We start from the raw sequence: 18,178 nt of genomic DNA on the forward strand, positions 1-18,178 counted from the left end.
CTAGCATTTTTGGTGCCCTGTGCCAGAGAGAGCATTGGTGCCCACCCCCCCAATTTAAATAGGGACATAAGATAGTGCACCTGAAAAAGGGCCATGGCCTCATGGGGAAGGGCCAGGGAAGAGATAGGGGAGGCCAGGAGATGCTGGGGATAAAAGAAGAGGAAGCTACAAGTGAGATAATAAACAGGAAAATGGACAGGCCCAAACAGCGCCCCCTGCCTTGCAGTGTCCTGTGCCATGGCACAGGTTGCACTACCCTAGTTACGGCCCTGTCAATCAATTTGGATGCAAAGAGAGGCAATTTTAGTGGGCGTTGCTGGGTGGTAACAGGGGAGTGGCTAGCCAGACGCGAGCGAGTCGGAGAATTACGTGTGCACTATATAAATTACTTTTAATAAATAAATACTGTGTTTTGGTCATTAAGATGCTCTCTGTATTATATTTCAGACATCAAGATGCCTTCTGTATTGTGTATCGGTAATTAAAATGCTCTTTGTATTGTATATTGCTCATCTATATGTTCTCTGTATTGTATATTGCTCATCTATATGTTCTCTGTATTGTACCTAGGAGCTCATTCAGACCCGGTCGCAAGCGGGCGCTCACTCGTACGCGGCTGATGTTAAGTGACCGCGCATGCGCACGATTCGTTCTGCACGTGCGCGAACTACTCGGAGCGATCGCAATCCGCTTGTTCGCCCAGCAAAGACAGCCCAGTGTAATGAGTGACAGGAGAGGCCGTTTGTGGGTGGTAACAGGGGCAAGACTCTAATAACGGGGGAGTGGAGGTGCGAACGCAGGCGTGCCTGAGTGTTTCAACGCCGTTTCAGAGGCATGCATAATTGACAGGCAGCGTCATAGTACACATCACATGCCTGTTTTTTACACTGAAGTCCTCGCAGTGCTTGCGGTAGGGTAAGGCAACCACAAGTGCAGCGATTGCTTCCGATTGTCCTCGATGTACCAATGTTTTAATACACTTCCTGGGGTATGCAGTCGGGAATCCGGCGGACCTAATCCCAACAGCCGGCTTCCCGACTGTCATAGCCCGGCAAGGGTCTAAAGACAGGCATCGATATGCCGACGCCTGTAATTAGACATACGCTGGGAGACTGACGCCCGGCATCCTGATCGAAGGGACGCCGGGCGCCGAGAGCAGATAGCCGGGCGGGGGGGGTGTGTGTTAGGTTTAGGGTTCCCGGGGGGAGGGACTTAGGGTTAGGCACCCCCCCGGAAGGTTAGGTTTAGGCTAGAGGAAGGGGGGGTAGCGTTAGGCACCCCCGGGGGGGGGGACTTAGGGTTAGGTACTCCCCTACGGGACTTAGGTCCCTAGTGTACTCTTTCGGTGGAGATTTTATGGTTTCTCAATGCTGCAGCCTCTTTCATTGGCTGGTGTCTAAATAAGCATTTGTATGGCTAGAAAAATATGATTGTAAGTTCTACCGGCCAAGGACTGCAGAGTATGTTGCCACTGTAAGAAAGGGAATTTATAATAAAAGATGCAGCACAGCTTTAACTAGGGTATATTGGGCATTGGGCATACATGCCGACTATTTTTTTTTCTCCTCCCTGGGAGAAGTCCCCTGCGCGGGGACCCGCAATCGCCACGGAAATTCTCCCCATTCTGCCCACTTCACTAGGAAATGGGCAGGAATGCAGGAGAAATTCCTACTCTACTGGGGGTGTGCGGGCGGGTACCCAAAAAATCTGGAGCCTCCGGCGACTTCCAGGAGAGTAGGCATGTATGATGTTGGGTTCACTTTACACACCTGGATAATAGGACTTCACATATTACAGATGTTAAGATAAGAATTAATCAATACTATATGGGCAGGTGGACTAAAATGCGGTAAAGCCCCCGAAAATGCAGTTTTCAGGGGTTGTACCGCATTTCCCATATGCACTAAGCATGCATTCCGGTGTTTTGTCCCGTTGGGTAACATCATCTTCAGGTGGCGTTACCCAATAGACGCCTATGGACTTCTTTTCGGGCTGCCCCCCTGAGAGAGATCCATCTCCCCCCGCAGCGTGCGAGTCTATCTGTGCATACACAGAAGGACTTTTGGGTGTTATACCCAGACGTCCCTCTATCCGAGAGGGAGAGCTGTCCTTTGTGATTTAAATCGCATTTCTAAGTACATACTGCTGTAATCAACCCCGGTGTGTATGCAATAAGAGGTGGGATGTACCGCTTTGCCGATTCGATGCTTAGTACATCCTGCCAGGGGCGTTTCAAGAGAGGATGGGGCCCATGTGCAGTCTCCGTCACAGGCCCCTCCTCTCTGTCCGGCAGCTCACTGAGTGGTGCACAGTCAGCGCTGCACTTATACATTCTGGGCACTAGAGTGTGCCCACAGTCTATAGCACATGTGCAGGTCACCGGGAAAATGGCCATGGCGGCCACTTTTTCTGTACTTCGCATGCACAAACGACGGGAAAATCGCCACGGTGGCATATTCCAGCCGTTTTTTACAGCGCAGACACCAGCGCCGACGTGGGACTCCTTAGAGGTAAGTATAATATGGGTGCAGGGTGCTCGGTGTGGGTTCCCCCGTGGACCCAGGGGCCCGTGTGCCCCGCATACCCTGCACCCATTATAAATACGCCCCTGTACCCTGCCCTATACCTGATAATTTCCAAGCCATGGGAGTGGGTATGTGTGAGATCACGATAATTCATTTTGTTGTTTTCACATTTTATTAATTGTACTGCACGTTTCATCACAACAGACAGAAATAAAGAGAGAGAAAAAATAAAATAATTTTCTAGGCTGATATAAGTCCATCATTTGAGTAAATGAAGTATTCAGCATTGGACCATATTCAATTAGAGGCGAAAAGTCAGAGGTCAGACTTTTCGCCATCATCAACGTTTTTGCAGGGGATAAAGTAACGGGCGTGTGCCCGCTTATTCCCGTATTCAATTAGGAATCTGTGAAAATGAGACCCGGTGGAAAGGTAAGTATCGAAAAGTCCTGTCACTTTAGGGGAAATCAGCCTGTCACCCCCAAAAAGATGGTCTGACATGGGGGATCAATATGGGTACCCCCGATTTGGCCTCCTGAAGGTAATTGGGGGTTTTAAACAGCCGCGGCAGGTGCATAAATGCGTCTTGGAAGAAGTGGTGAAGAATAGCATTTAGCTTTTTTTTTTTTTAAATAAAATAACTAGTCCCATCAAATATGGGGTACATGAAAATAGGTGTAAGCATACTTTGAAGTCCCTAAAGAGATTTTTTTTTTAAATCTTCAAAAATCCACCCGCCTCAACCACCTGCATTCTAGAAAACACCTGCCGCATACATGGGGACCCCCCATAGTCAATTTAGCTAGTTTTTAACTTTGCCCCCCAACTTTTTTTTTTCGCCCCCAAATAAAAAACACTTTTTTAGGAGTGTTCTATGCTTATTTTTTTTAAAAAAATGTACACAGATTACTTTAAGGGGACATTCCAAAGGCTGCAGGCTACTTTTTTTTAATTCTGCACCCCAAAACCCCAATTCTGCACTTTTTTTCGACACCTATGCAGTGGTGAAAACTAATCCCCATTTTTTTCTACAAAGGCTTTTAGCACCTCACAAATGGCGAAAATGACGTCATTGGCGATAAATTATTGCCGATAACGGACTTTTTGCTCCAAATTGAATATGGCCCATAGTCTTTAATGGAGCAAGATCGCCACCTGCTGACCAAGAATAAAAGCCAACACTGGATTTAAATGCACACCACATAAAGGTAATGGTGCATACACACACGCGCAGATTTTTCTTCAGATCTGAATGATAACGATTTTAAAAATCGTCCAGTCGTTCATATCTGAAGGAAAATCTGACATATCTGACATGGTTGTCAGATGAACGATGCGCGTTCCCGATGGTCAGATAACGATATCTGACATCTGATGTGTTTGGACGATTCCATTCATTTTAATGCAGTCAAAAATCGTTCGTAGTTAAAATCGTTGAAATCGTTCAATCGTTCATCTGACAAATCTGACCGTGTGTATGCACCTTCAGAAGAAGTTTATTTAATAATAATTCACCTTTATGAGGTTTAAAAGTGCCACACACTGTCTTGGCCATACGTGTCAAATTTTGAGTGAGCTCTGCTACTTAGCCCTACATCAAGATGTAGTCATAATATTGACATTTGCAATGACGACATTCATAATGTCGATACCACAATATCGGCAGACACAATATCGGCCCCCGGACCCGCCATACCAGGTAAGTCACCACTAGACCACCAGGGACGTTTTGGTGACATTCTAATCATGTCGACATTTCATCAGTGTCAACATGATTAATGTGGACGTGGTCAATGTCGACATGCCAAACACATCTTACACCCCTCTAAATCAATATTTAAATATCTCATCTCAATATTTTAATTGAACTGAAAACTCAGGTGAGGCTTGCTCATGGCCTGCACATCATGAAGCCCTGTTGACTGCAGGCTGCTGAAGTTACTGTGACTTTTCAGACGTTAGGGACCGGTCCTACCAGGAGTTCAGTGCCCCTTGGATGAACAGAGACATTCTCCTACATTAGCGGGAGCATTGGGCATCCAACGCACTCCCTTTGCATATGTAGATTGGGTGGTGGCGCAAGCTTGCTAAATACCTGCCAGCCTGCTGTAACCCTTTTGCCATTTTAGTGGCAAATATACTTACCGGCTCTCCCTGTCTGATCCATGGCTGGAACTTCGTTTCAGATTGGGAGACGATCCTTTATGCAGCCCTGTGGTGCCTCCTCTGTGGAAGACTCAGCAGGTACCTCACTGGCTGCATGGAGGACATTGTGGTTCAGCTATCCTCGTTGCAGTGCCTGTAAAGGAGTGTTAGCGTTGCGTCTCAAGTGAGCAAGTAATTAACTGTTGCTTGCACAGGGCAGTAGCGATGATCGACAAGTGCTAAATATCTCCACCCCTTGCCTGGACCAGTCATCTCACCGGAGGACTTCTGGCTGATAATTACCTGTAAGGTGACAGGGAATGAGCTGTCGGCTATGGCTGGTCTACAGTAATAGAATAGATTTGGGCAAGTCTGCTTTGAGGTTTGGCACAGTGAGAAACTTTGCGCAAAACGCATCAGAGTTTTTGGTGACAAGTGGTTGGTTATATTCTGGAAGAAAGACCACGGCAAGCTACAAACCCGGACAGTGGAAGGGATTCTTGTTGGATTCCTTGAGAGTTCAGCAGGATAAAGAATCCTAGACCCAAGGAAGTTCTAAGGGATGATGTGAAGGCCTTGCTAGATTTGTGTGAAGGGGAGATATCCAACACTAAATAGACCGCCAATATATCTTCTGGACAAATGATTCATTGTACAGTGGTCAAAATGGATGAGAGCACAAGAACAAAGGCATTCAATAAAGGACAACAACGGTAAGCCACCTGTACGCCTCTCATACAAAGCAAGTGCAATCAGTATATGTGAACCCACATCCTGAGAAGATATAGCTCAACCCCCACATGGGAGAGCCAACAGAAGGGCAAATCTGGCTGAATGAATAAATTTAGAAACTCATTGAACCACCAGCAGAGGGAAAGGCCATGCACACTTCAAAACCAGTGTAGTACAGCTGGCAAAATTGATATTTTACCAAGGAAAAAGGGATTAACTTGGAAGTTCCCAAATACTGTGCTCAAGGCACCCCAACAGCTCGGGAGATATCTCTGGTTGAGCACAGGTGGTAAATCAAATTGACTGAGGTGCTAATTAAGTCACCTGTGGTCAAGTATGAATATCCTTAAAACCTGGACTGTTAGGGTGCCTTGAGGACTGAGGGCCTGATTCAGCAAGGATCGCAAGTAAGAATTTGTTCGCAGTTGGCCGATGTTGTCTCTCTGCGCATGTGTGTGCGTCTCAATGCGCCTGCGCGAACCAGTCATTGCGATCAAGTAAGGGTTCGCACGGCATATGCAATTAGCACGGAGAGACCTCCAGTTGATTGACAGGAATTGCCGTTTGTGGGTGGTGACGGGGGGGTGCTCGGGCAAACTCAGGCGTGCCTGTGCATCTGAATGGTGCCACGGGCATGCATAATTAAGCTTGTGCGGCGGCATAGGCAGCTTTAAGTCTCGATGTACACAGGAAGCTGCCACAATCCTGTGGTTGGTTAGGGCTCCCACAGTTGTGCGTATGGGTTCGATGGTTCCCGATGTTTTCGCTAGCATGCGTACTGATCAAGCATAGAGTAAAGGGAGGTGGGCTGGCTTTATGTAGTGCTGGGCGTCTGCATCTTGTGTTGCGATTGCCGTGCGTATGCATTAATTTGCATATTCTCGCAGCGGCCAGGTACGTGCAATCTCTTCTTTGTGATCCTTGCTGAATCAGGGCCTAAGTTTGGGAACATCTTGATTAATGGATTAAGGAGCCTATTTATTAAAAAATAGAGATATCTGACATCGTAGACATCGGTCTATGGGGAATGCAGGTACAGGGTACCCAGGAGGTGCAGACATGACGCCAAGATTGTGTGGCCACGCCCCTTTAGCGACGACTATTTACGCATGACACTGGTATTAACAAGAGGTTGGCACCATGCCCCCACACCTGTAGTACTGGTGCCCAGAAAGTAGCTTCGCTGGTTGTGAAACATATTATAGGGGAGGTGTAGAAATGTGAAGTATTCTTGCTGCAATGGCATTAGAGCCACATGGTCATGTTTCAGTCTATTTATGCTTTTTCCTGCTACAAACCTCCTATACAGCTGCAGGTTTATTAAACCAGTGCTATGCAATAATATCTCAGGTTTTATTTGCTGCATATACTATAAATCGCAGCTATTGACAATGAAGGACATAACCCGACCTAGCCAGCATGGAAATATAATAACGCGAACACTGACATAGATGAAGTTAGCAGGAAACAGAAGATAGCAGCTTTCATTACACAATTACATTTAAGCAAAAGTTCTGTTTGCTTTATCCTGAGGTAACCAGGTAACATCCATAATCCTGTAACAGGCTCCAATGGCTGGCCGGTTCTAATTACTATGGAAACCTCCTAATGAACTTAAAAGACGTCATCCTTGTTTGCACCATGGGGAGGTAACGTGAGGTGAAGGAATAGGATTTGCTATACATCAGCTATGAACGTGCTGCATAGGATCTACTGTATGTCCCCCATGTGCAACTACCATAATTCTTAGAAGATAGGTCGCTCATACTTGTCGGCATTCTGGGTGGGGGGGGGGGGCTGGCGGTAGAGGGGGCGTGGCACTGTTTATCACGTGATCAGAGCTCTGCACCCAACCTCCCACCCCTGGTGCTCAATGCTGCGATTCTGACAAAATGCAGCAGAGGGCAGGGTTAAGGTGATGCAATCCACCACGAATTGTATCATAGACCCCCCTAGGCTGCCCACTACAGTGGGGAATCGGGTGGTATCTGGGAGGCTTGATTACTCGAATCGAGCGTAAAGCTGGCCATACACCTTGGGATTATCTGTCCAGTCATCCAACTAATAGGCTGGTTGGAATGTAAATCAGGTAATGTATGGGAGCAAATTGCCAATTTTAATTTGCTCCCATATTTTGCCAGATTTTTGTTCCAACCAGCCAACTAGTTCATCAGTTGGGGGTCTAGTTACTAAGCTGTGTTAGGTGACAGAGTGAAAAGTGATAAGGTGCCAGCCAATCAGCTCCCAACTGTCATTTTCAAACACAGCCTGTGAGATGACATTTGGGAGCTGATTGGCTGGCACCTTATCACTTTTCACTCTGTCTCCTAACACTGCTTAGTAAATAGACCCCTTGGTCTGATAATCTTAAGGTGCCAGTGCTTTCCTCATGTCCACTAAAAGCCTTCACAGCTGGAAAGCCGCACAAGCGCATTAGCCGCAAGGGGGTCCGTTGGTGGATGTAAACTATACTTACCTACTTTTAAAGTCTCCTCTCCAGGAGAAGCCCAGAGAGGCGATGCAGCATACCACTTTAGGGGGTGGAGCCAAACTATCACATCATTAGGCCCAGTCACAGCAAAATGCAGCAAATTGCGCATCTGTGGGGAGTGGCCGAAGTTAAAATAAAACGATTTACATCATTTTAGCCCCACCTCCTTCCTACGGACCAGCGATTCCCGGTATTATCTGCCCATCCTGCCCAAATTCACTAGGAAGTAGCGGGATGCAGGAGACCTGGCCACTCCTCCAGGGTTGCGGCCTACTAACCGAAAAATAGAGTCTCCCACACCGTCCAGGAGAGTAGGCATTTAATCACTTTACTTCTTCCTGATTGCCAGGACGGGCTCTTATCAGCGATTGAAATTGGTACATTCTGGTGAAAATAAGAATCATTATTGCCCTCATATACTGTATAACTATAATAATTCTTAATATTAGGGTATCTGGATGCACATTTTAATAAATAATCCCCAAAAGAGCCTATTTAGCAAATAATATATGCGGGTCTTTTTGAGGGGAACCCACAAATATTAAGTATCCTCTGAGTGCACCATGAAGGGACATGAGCATGCCGTTTTCCCTCAATTTCCAACATCAGAATCAGCCCTTATACTTTTCTATGGGGGCTGCTAGGCTGTCAGATTTCATTACAGGACTTGGCCCCCACAGCTAACGCATAGTTGCCTACCCACCCACATCCTGTGTGAGAATCTTGTTTCAATCTCTAATCTCCCGCTCCCCCGAATTGTAAATCAAAACCCCTTTATTCTTTACTGCAGCTGGAGAGGCCACCAATGAGTTTCTGGGCAAGAACAGTGATTTGCCGCAAGTCACTATGACTACTGTCCGGGTTCTGCAGCCTCTGCGGTCGACTCTCAGCAACTCCTTGTTGGACCCCTAGCTGTAGAGAATACAGCTTGCCTGACACCTGTGATTAGTGTCTTCTTATCTCATGCTGGGTACACAATGGGACGATGTCGGTACGATTTGACCGATTTGGACAAATCGTAACGACATATTGTGCATATCGTGCAGTGTGTATGCATGATGTGCGTGCTCCTGCGGTCGCATTTGACGTCGTTTGATGTGCTGCTCATCAAATGTGACGATATCGCGTGTGGCCCCATTCAAGTAATCGTTCCATTGTTCATCACGTCGTTCTAATGTGTACCCGCTGTATGAAAAGTCGGCCCAACATATCGTCCTGGTACTCATCATCCAGCGTCTGCTGCTATTACAAGTGTGTGTGAGCTGTGGCTGACAGTATGATTTTTTTACTAGTAATCTTTAGTTAAACAGACAAAAAGGACAATAAAACAAAAATACTTAAAAATCTTTTTTTTTTTTTTAACCAAGAGGTGATTATTAAAGTAAGTCTGTAATTTCTTATCATAAATGATGTACCCACTTGTAAAGCGAATGGTATATTCTCTGCTATATAAGTAACTGTTAATAAATAAACAAATAATAAACTAATAATAATAATAATAATTATGTGGTAAACCATGGGTATTTGGGCAAAATATAGGTTCAAAAGTAGTTGAACAATATATAGCTAAAAGAGAACATAAAAATAATGGCTAACTCAATAAACTTGATTTAAATGTAAGTATATTTTAGCTGGTTAATACAGCGATTTGTGGCGCACTAAAAACACTATCTTCCCGTTTCCTTTGAAGTTCATCACATCATTTATTGTGGAGCACAATCCTGAAGTTACGTACTCCACGTCTGAATTTGGCTACCAAAGTAATTGCCTCCAGAACAATGGACCTTAATAAGAGACATAATGACTCTATTCACTGTTCCCTCTAGTGATCACAGCGGATTTCTGTACTTTACAGTACGCAGGCGGGGCTTTAGGAAAGCAAGCGCGACCATAGGTGGAAACAGCTGTCACTCAGCAAGTAAGGGTGAAAGTTAGTGGCAAAGAGTGCGGCGATTCACAGGCAGTTCTCTCTGTGATTGGTCCATTCGGACTGTGAGGCTAAGTGGGGCAAAGGTTGAGGCGGTAACCCTTGGCCAGTGTGGTGGAAGCGGCTGTCACTGTGCTCGGTACACCGGCTCCGATCTCTGCGCTCAACATGTCCGACAAGCCGCAAGCCATCAGCCCCTTGAAGAACTTCTTCGCCGGGGGGTTCGGAGGGGTCTGCCTGGTCTTTGCCGGCCACCCACTAGACACCATCAAGGTGAGAGCCGGCTGTCAGCGGACATTAGAGTGACCCCTGAGAGTGCGTTGAAGGCAGAGGTGGCTGGAGTGGGGGCAGTGCTGCAGGCAGCGGTGGATGTGCTGCAGGCAGCGGTTGCTAGTCTGGAGTTGGGGTGCTGCAGGCAGAGGTGGCTGGTCAGGGGTGCTGCTGGTCTGAGGGTGGGGGTGCAGGCAGAGGTGGCTGGTGTGGGGGTGCAGGCGGAGGCGGCTGGTGTGAGGGTGGGGGTGCAGGTGGAGGTGGGTGGGGGTGCAGACGGAGGTGGCTGGTGTGGGGGTGCAGGCGGAGGTGGCTGGGGTGGGGGGTGCATGCGGAGGTGGCTGGTGTGAGGGTGGGGGTGCAGGCGGAGGTGGCTGGTGTGAGGGTGGGGGTGCAGGCGGAGGTGGCTGGTGTGGGGGTGCAGGCTGGGGTGGGGGTGCAGGCGAAGGTGGCTGGTGTGGGGGTGCAGGCAGAGGTGGCTGGTTTGAGGGTGGGGCTGCGGGCAGAGGTGGCTGGTCTGAGGGTAGGGGTGCAGGCGGAGGTGGCTGGTGTGAGGGTGGGGGTGCAGGCTGGGGTGGGGGTGCAGGTCGAGGTGGCTGGAGTGGGGGTGCAGGTCGAGGTGGCTGGTCTAAGGGTGGGGGTGCAGGCAGAGGTGGCTGGTCTGAGGGTGGGGGTGCAGGCAGAGGTGGCTGGTCTGAGGGTGGGGGTGCAGGCAGAGGTGGCTGGTCTGAGGGTGGGGGTGCAGGCAGAGGTGGCTGGTCTGAGGGTGGAGGTGCAGGCAGAGGTGGCTGGTCTGAGGGTGAGGGTGCAGGCAGAGGTGGCTGGTCTGAGGGTGGGGGTGCAGGCAGAGGTGGCTGGTCTGAGGGTGAGGGTGCAGGCAGAGGTGGCTGGTCTGAGGGTGGGGGTGCAGGCAGAGGTGGCTGGTCTGAGGGTGGGGGTGCAGGCAGAGGTGGCTGGTCTGCGGGTGAGGGTGCAGGCGGAGGTGGCTGGGGTGGGGGTGCAGTCAGAGGTGGCTGGTCTGAGGGTGGGGGTGCAGGCAGAGGTGGCTGGTCTGAGGGTGGGGGTGTAGGCAGAGGTGGCTGGTCTGCGAGTGAGGGTGCAGGCAGAGGTGGCTGGTCTGATATTATTATAAGATTTATTACACATTTTGTGCATTAAAACAAATAGCAGTCACAGCAACAATGTAACCATATTAAACAAAGTGTGTGTGTGTAGTGTGCACTCTAGGTGCAGGGTGCTGATCACTAATGGGGGCATATTTTAATTTTGAAGGGCAACATTTTCAATGTAGTGCAATGCTACAGCTATTGTAGCTGTAGTGATACATCAGGCCTAAAATGTTGCCCTTCAAAATTAAAATATTCCCTCTCTGATCAGCACCCTGCACCTAGAGTGAACACTGTGTGTGTATGTGTGTGTGTGTATATATGTATATATATGTGTGTGTGTGTGTATATATATATATATATATATATATATATATATATATACCTCAAGATAAACTACTACTATTGATTTCCAACGACCTGCACAACAGGACTAGAGTATAAATTGAGGTGCAGTTGGGGATTTATGGGACTCTCAGTAAGTATAGGGGGAATTTGCTGCCAGAGTTTAAGAAATGATCTGTTACAAGTCTGGTGTACAGCCATGGCCAAAAGTTTTGAGAATGACACAAGTATTGGTTTTCGCAAAGTTTGCTGCTTCAGTGTTTTTAGACCTTTTTGTCAGATGTTACTATGGTATACTGAGGTAACATTACAGCATTACATAAGTGTCAGATGTTACTATGGTATACTGAGGTAACATTACAGCATTACATAAGTGTCAGATGTTACTATGGTATACTGAGGTAACATTACAGCATTACATAAGTGTCAAAGGCTTTTATTGACAATTACATTAAGTTTATGCAAAGAGTCAATATTTGCAGTGTTGAACCTTCTTTTTCAAGACCTTTGCATATCGCCCTGGCATGGTGTCGATAACCTTCTGGGCCACATACTGACTGATAACCGCACATTCTTGTTTGTGGGTTTTGTTTGTCCACCCGCCTCTTGAGGATTGACCACAAGTTCTCAATTAGATTAAGGTCTGGGGAGTTTCCTGGCCATGGACACAGAATTTTGATGTTTTGCTTCCCGAGCCACTTAGTTATCACTTTTGCCTTATGGTAAGGTGCTCCATCATGCTGGAAAAGGCATTGTTCATCACCAGACTGTTGTTGGATAGTTGGGAGAAGTTGCTGTTGGTCGGATGTTTTAGTACCATTCTTTATTCATGGCTGTGTTCTTAGGCAAAATTGTGAGTGAGCCCACTCCCTTGGCTGAGAAGAAACCCCACACATGAATGGTCTCAGGATGCTTTACTGTTGGCATGACACAGGACTGATGGTAGCGCTCACCTTTCCATCTCCGGACAAGCGTATTTCCAGATGCCCCAAACAATCTGAAAGCAGATTTATCAGAGAAAATAACTTTACCCCAGTCCTCAGCAGTCCAATCCCTGTACCTTTTGCAGAATATCAGTCTGTCCCTGATTTTTTTACTGGAGAGAAGTGGCTTCTTTGCTGCCCTTCTTGACACCAGGCCATCTTCCAAAAGTCTTCACCTCACTGTGCATGAAGTTGCACTCAAACCTGCCTGCTGCCATTCCTGAGCAAGCTCTGCACTGGTGGTGCCCCGATCTCGCAGCTGAATCAACTTTAGGAGAGTGTCCTGGCGCTTGCTGGGTGTTCTTTGGCTTCCTGAAGCCTTCTTCACAACTATTGAACCTCTCTCCTTGAAGTTCTTGATGATCCGATAAATGGTTGATAGTGTTCACTCTAGCCCCAGCGGCAGGCAGGGCACCGGAGCTAGAGAAGGCATGCGTGCGCACCCGAAAAGGGGGCGTGGCCATTGAAAAGGGGGCGTGTCTATAAGACGCGTCACCTTTTCGTCACTCTTGGGGGCGTGCCTGGCACTTAAGGACACGCCAGGCAGCCCCGGAGCGCTGCTGACAGAATAGATGCCGGGCGCATGCGCCCAGGGTCTATTCACCGGCGGTGACCGGGGCACCGCACATTTTGCCACCCACGGGACACTGCAACCCACGGGTGAGGACGGCACCCGTGGGCTGTGAGGGCTGGACGCTTTTTGTCCTCCTGAAGGAGGGCTGGGCGCAGCGCCCCGCTAAAACAGCCTAGTTGATTTATCTTACTAGCAGCAATATCCTTTCCTGAAGAGAAGTCCTTTTTGTGCAAAGCACTGATGACTGCACGTGTTTACTTGCAGGTAACCATGGTTAACAGAGGAAGAACAGTGATTTCAAGCACCACCCTCCTTTTAAATCTTCCAGTCTGTTCTAACTCAATCAGCATGACAGAGTGATCTCCAGCCTTGTCCTTGTCAACGCACTCTCACCTGTGTTAACGAGAGAATCACTGACATGATGTCAGCTGGTCCTTTTGTGGCAGGGTTGAAATGCAGCAGAAATGTTGTTTTGGGGATTAAGGGCCTGATTCAGACCCGCTCGCGAGCGCTATGCGCTCGCAAGCGGGCCGATGGTGGCCCAGTGAGCATGCGCACGACGGAGCCGGCTCCATCGTGCCCATGCGCAAGACACGGATAGAGACGGGCAAACCGTCGCTCCAGGTCTCAAACCAAAGGGGGCGTGTTGTCGATGTTGAGTGACAGCACCTCCCCTTTGGTGGGCAGGCCGGGGGGGTGGCTGCCCAGACGTAGGCGTTCCCATGTGAATGCCTCCAATTGGGGATGGCCCCACTGACATCACGAGTGATGTCAGTGGGAGAGATTTCGGCTCTGTTAGAGCCGAAATCTCTCTGGGGCTTGCGGCAACGAGACCCTACCACAAGGGTCTTGTCGCAAGCCCGATGGTCGCGATGGTCTTGACCATCGCGACCATCTTCCTGCCCGCTCGCTATAGCTGTGGGTGGTCACCCACAGCTATGCGAGCGGCCAGGAGGCCGTTCAAAAAAAAAATAGCCCGGCCCTGATTCAGAGCGAGCTCTCTGTCAGAGCGTCTGGCTCTGAATCAGGGCCTAAGGGTCTCATTCAGACCCGCTCGCGAGCCCTGTACGCTCGCAAGCGGGTCGATGGTGCCCAAGTGCGCATGCGCACGACGGAGGGAGCTCCGTCGTGCGCATGCGCAAGACCCGGGGTCTCGCACCAAAGGGGGCGTGCTGTCGATGGTGATTGACAGCACGCCCCCTTTGGTGGGCGTGGCTGCCCAGACGGAGGCGTTCCCATGGGAACTCCTACCGTCTGGGTCCGGCCCCACTGACATCACTAGTGATGTCAGTGGGAGTGATTTTGGCTCTGATAGAGCCAAAATCACTCCAGGGCTTGCTGCAATGAGACCCTACCGCAAGGGTCTCGTCGCATGCCCGATGGTCGCGATGGTCTTGACCATCGGGACCATCATCATTGCCGCTCGCATAAGCTGTGGGTGGTAACCCACAGCTATGCGAGCGTCCAAGAGGCCGCTCCAATTTTAGGTAGGCCGACCCTGATTCAGAGCGAGCACTCTGGTCAGAGCGTCCGGCTCTGAATCAGGCCCTAAGTTAATTGTCATGGCAAGGAAGGACTGCAGTTCATCTGATCACTCTTCATGACATTTTGGAGTGTATGCAAATTGCCATCAAAAAAACTGAAGCAGCAGACTTTGTGAAAACCAATACTTGTGTTATTCTCAAAACTTTTGGCCATGGCTGTATATTGTGTTTTGTAACATTTTAATAAATAAAATGACAATGGCCAGTTAAATAAGGGAAGTGATAAATTATGAGTGATAGGAATGAATTATATGAAACCAGCAAAGTGATTCATGATCTGGGTAGTGACAGTCAGGTTGGTATAATACATGCATATAGTGCTGTTTACTGTTTGTTTCAGAGACAACTGACTTGTCAGCAGCCCCCGGCTTTACAAGAACTCATTCAAAGGTGACTCCTTTGCAGTTACTCCTGCATCCTGCAGAGGGCACTCATGTTTGTTAGCAGTTTTGTAGGGGTACAGCAGGCAAAGTGCAGGGTTAGTTAGTGTTTAGAGGCACTTCTCTGACACTGTCACTTTGTAGTACGGCTTACTGAAGCTTGTATGACCCTCAATTATATATAACAATTTAAACCTTAGACTACTTAAACAACATACAGGCAACATTTTCTTGTCTCCAGAATCTGTAACAAAAAATAAAACATAAAATTTGCTCCCACTAGAAGGCACACTCGTTACTCCTCTAATAGCTGCTTATTGAACGCCTGGTAATTAGGCCTGAGTGCTGTCCAGTACATAAATAATGTTTTAAGCATAAGCTAGAATGCAACATTTCTTGAAGGGTAAAATATTTGCTATTTCGAAGAAGGGATTGTTCTGGTTGATACATTTTGTGCTATCGATAACTTGTTAAATTTTGAAAAATCTAACCTGACTGATATAGCCCATGTTCTGTTCCATTCTCTCCCTTCCATACTGACCTATATAGCCCATGTTCTGTTACATTCGCTCCCTTCCATACTGGCCTGTATACCCCATGTTCCGTTCCATTCTCTCCCTTCCATACTGGCCTGTATACCCCGTGTTCCGTTCCATTCTCTCCCTTCCATACTGGCCTGTATACCCCGTGTTCCGGTCCATTCTCTCCCTTCCATACTGGCCTGTATACCCCCTGTTCTGGTCCGTTCTCTCCCTTCCATACTGGCCTGTATACCCCCTGTTCCGGTCCGTTCTCTCCCTTCCATACTGGCCTGTATACCCCCTGTTCCGGTCCATTCTCTCCCTTCCATACTGGCCTGTATACCCCCTGTTCCGGTCCATTCTCTCCCTCCCATACTGGCCTGTATACCCCATGTTCCGGTCCATTCTCTCCCTCCCATACTGGTCTGTATACCCCATGTTCCGGTCCATTCTCTCCCTCCCATACTGGCCTGTATACCCCATGTTCCGGTTCATCATTCTCTCCCTCCCATACTGGCCTGTATACCCCATGTTCCGGTCCATTCTCTCCCTCCCATACTGGCCTGTATACCCCATGTTCCGGTCCATTCTCTCCCTCCCATACTGGCCTGTATAGCCCATGTTCCGGTCCATTCTCTCCCTCCCATACTGGCCTGTATAGCCCATGTTCCGGTCCATTCTCTCCCTCCCATACTGGCCTGTATAGCCCATGTTCCGGTCCATTCTCTCCCTCCCATACTGGCCTGTATAGCCCATGTTCCGGTCCATTCTCTCCCTCCCATACTCGAACGTGTTTGCTGCTTCGGATCTCTATTAGTTTTAAGGCCAGATTCTTGCTGGTGTGGCGTTACCACTTCCTTACAACACATTTGTAATGTTACTACTATGTGGAGCTCTCTCCAAACTTCTAAATGCATTAATCTTGATAGAACAAGATGTGCTCACGAAACTGGAACGCTATCAACACTCGGCGTGGTTGTGATAACACAAGTAACAATGGTTTTTAGATTTAGACCCTTTAAAATATATTTTACCATACTTTTTTTTTAAATTGAGTAAATTTTTATTGGTTTATAGAAATACATTAACAAATAACCAAACAAAATAAAATAATAAAAAAATATATAATAAAAAAAAAAAAAAATATATATATATATATATATATATATATATATATATATATATATACACACACACATAAATACATAGTCAAATAACAGTATTTGGAATATAAAACCTAGATCTACAAACTGCATCCCAGATCCATTGCTTATAAAAAATATAATATTAATCTGTATACCAAAACAATAAACATAGAGAAAAAAAATAAATAAAAAAAATATATATATATATATATATACACACACACACACAAAATATATTAAAAAAAATAAAAAAATACCACACTATACAAATATTGGAATACTGTCAAAAATAACACCTGAAAAATTGGCAAAATCAACTAGATCCCAATAAATTCTGCTCTCAACTTATCACACAGCACATTACCTCCAACAAAGTAATAATCTACCTCATTATCCTAACAATAATATACCGGTCAATCATTAGGCAGTGCACGGGCATAACAGGATTTAAGCCAACTGCTCCAGACACGTTCATACTTCTCAGCTTTGCGACAAATAAACACGTTTTTCATGTTCAACAGTGGTACGGACCAAGGACAGCCAAGCATTATAATCTGGTCCTGTAGGAGCCATCCACGACCGAGCCACACATACCTTAGCTAGTGTACACATATTGACAATGTATTGCTTAAGATATCGGTCCACTACCTCGTCCATAGAGCCTAAACAGCACGTCAATGGCGTAGCTAAAGTGGGAGCAATACCAGTGTTTTTACAAAACTCTCAGAACCTTATTCCAAAAAGTGCTAACCACCGGACATTCCCATAGAAGGTGCCAGAAAGTACCGCTACTAATTTTACACTTAGGGCATATGTCAGATGCTCTCCCCCCAAATTTTAGCAAGCGAACAGGAGTTAAATAAGTACGGTGTAGAATAAACAGTTGAATCTGTTGAAATCTTATAGAAGTCGTGGAAATACGAGGAGCTTCTAGAGCATTATCCCATTCCGTATCACTTATAAGGCCAATATCTCTCTCCCACTTTGATCCAAGATGTGGTAAACTATCCTTATGATAAGAAGACAATATATAGGAGTATAAGTAAGAAAGCGTCTTCCGGGGACCTAAAGATAAAAGGAATTACTTCAATGGGGATATTTGAATTAGAGGAGGGCCATCTGAAAATTGAGCCGAGAGAGCATGCCGTAATTGTAAATATCTATAGAAATATGATTGAGGGAGATGATGAGCTTCTTGGAGTTGTGCAAAAGATTTAAGAATTGAAGTGTCATATAAATGACCCAATGTAGTTACACCGTTAGAACCCCATGTCACCTCAAGCTGTAAAGAGGCCAGTTCAGGTAATATACAATATTTTACCATACTTAAAAAAAATTCAAAAATAAAAAATAAAATCCCTGGTACCGTATGTATAATGCTTGTTAATGTATGTATCAAGTTAGCATATCCACATCTATTATTTTACTGTTTTTTTTGTTTGTTTTTTTTCCCCTCTTCGTCCGGGAACATAAGCCACAAATTGCCTGAC

General features: G+C 46.9%; 1 protein-coding gene across 1 annotated transcript in view; it reads left to right on the top strand.

Annotated features, from left to right (window-relative positions):
- Positions 1-9,789: 9,789 nt before the first annotated feature.
- The window catches only part of SLC25A20 (solute carrier family 25 member 20), a 31,984-nt gene continuing 23,595 nt past the window's right edge, over positions 9,790-18,178 (top strand). The window contains exon 1 of the mRNA XM_088453986.1: positions 9,790-10,093. Within this exon, the coding sequence (XP_088310112.1) occupies positions 9,989-10,093 (105 nt within the window). The 5' untranslated portion in view covers positions 9,790-9,988. The remainder of the gene's footprint in view (positions 10,094-18,178) is intronic.

Source organism: Taudactylus pleione, unplaced genomic scaffold (genome assembly GCF_031769625.1).
Source record: "Taudactylus pleione unplaced genomic scaffold, aTauple2 ptg000607l, whole genome shotgun sequence".
Lineage (NCBI taxonomy): Eukaryota > Metazoa > Chordata > Amphibia > Anura > Myobatrachidae > Taudactylus > Taudactylus pleione.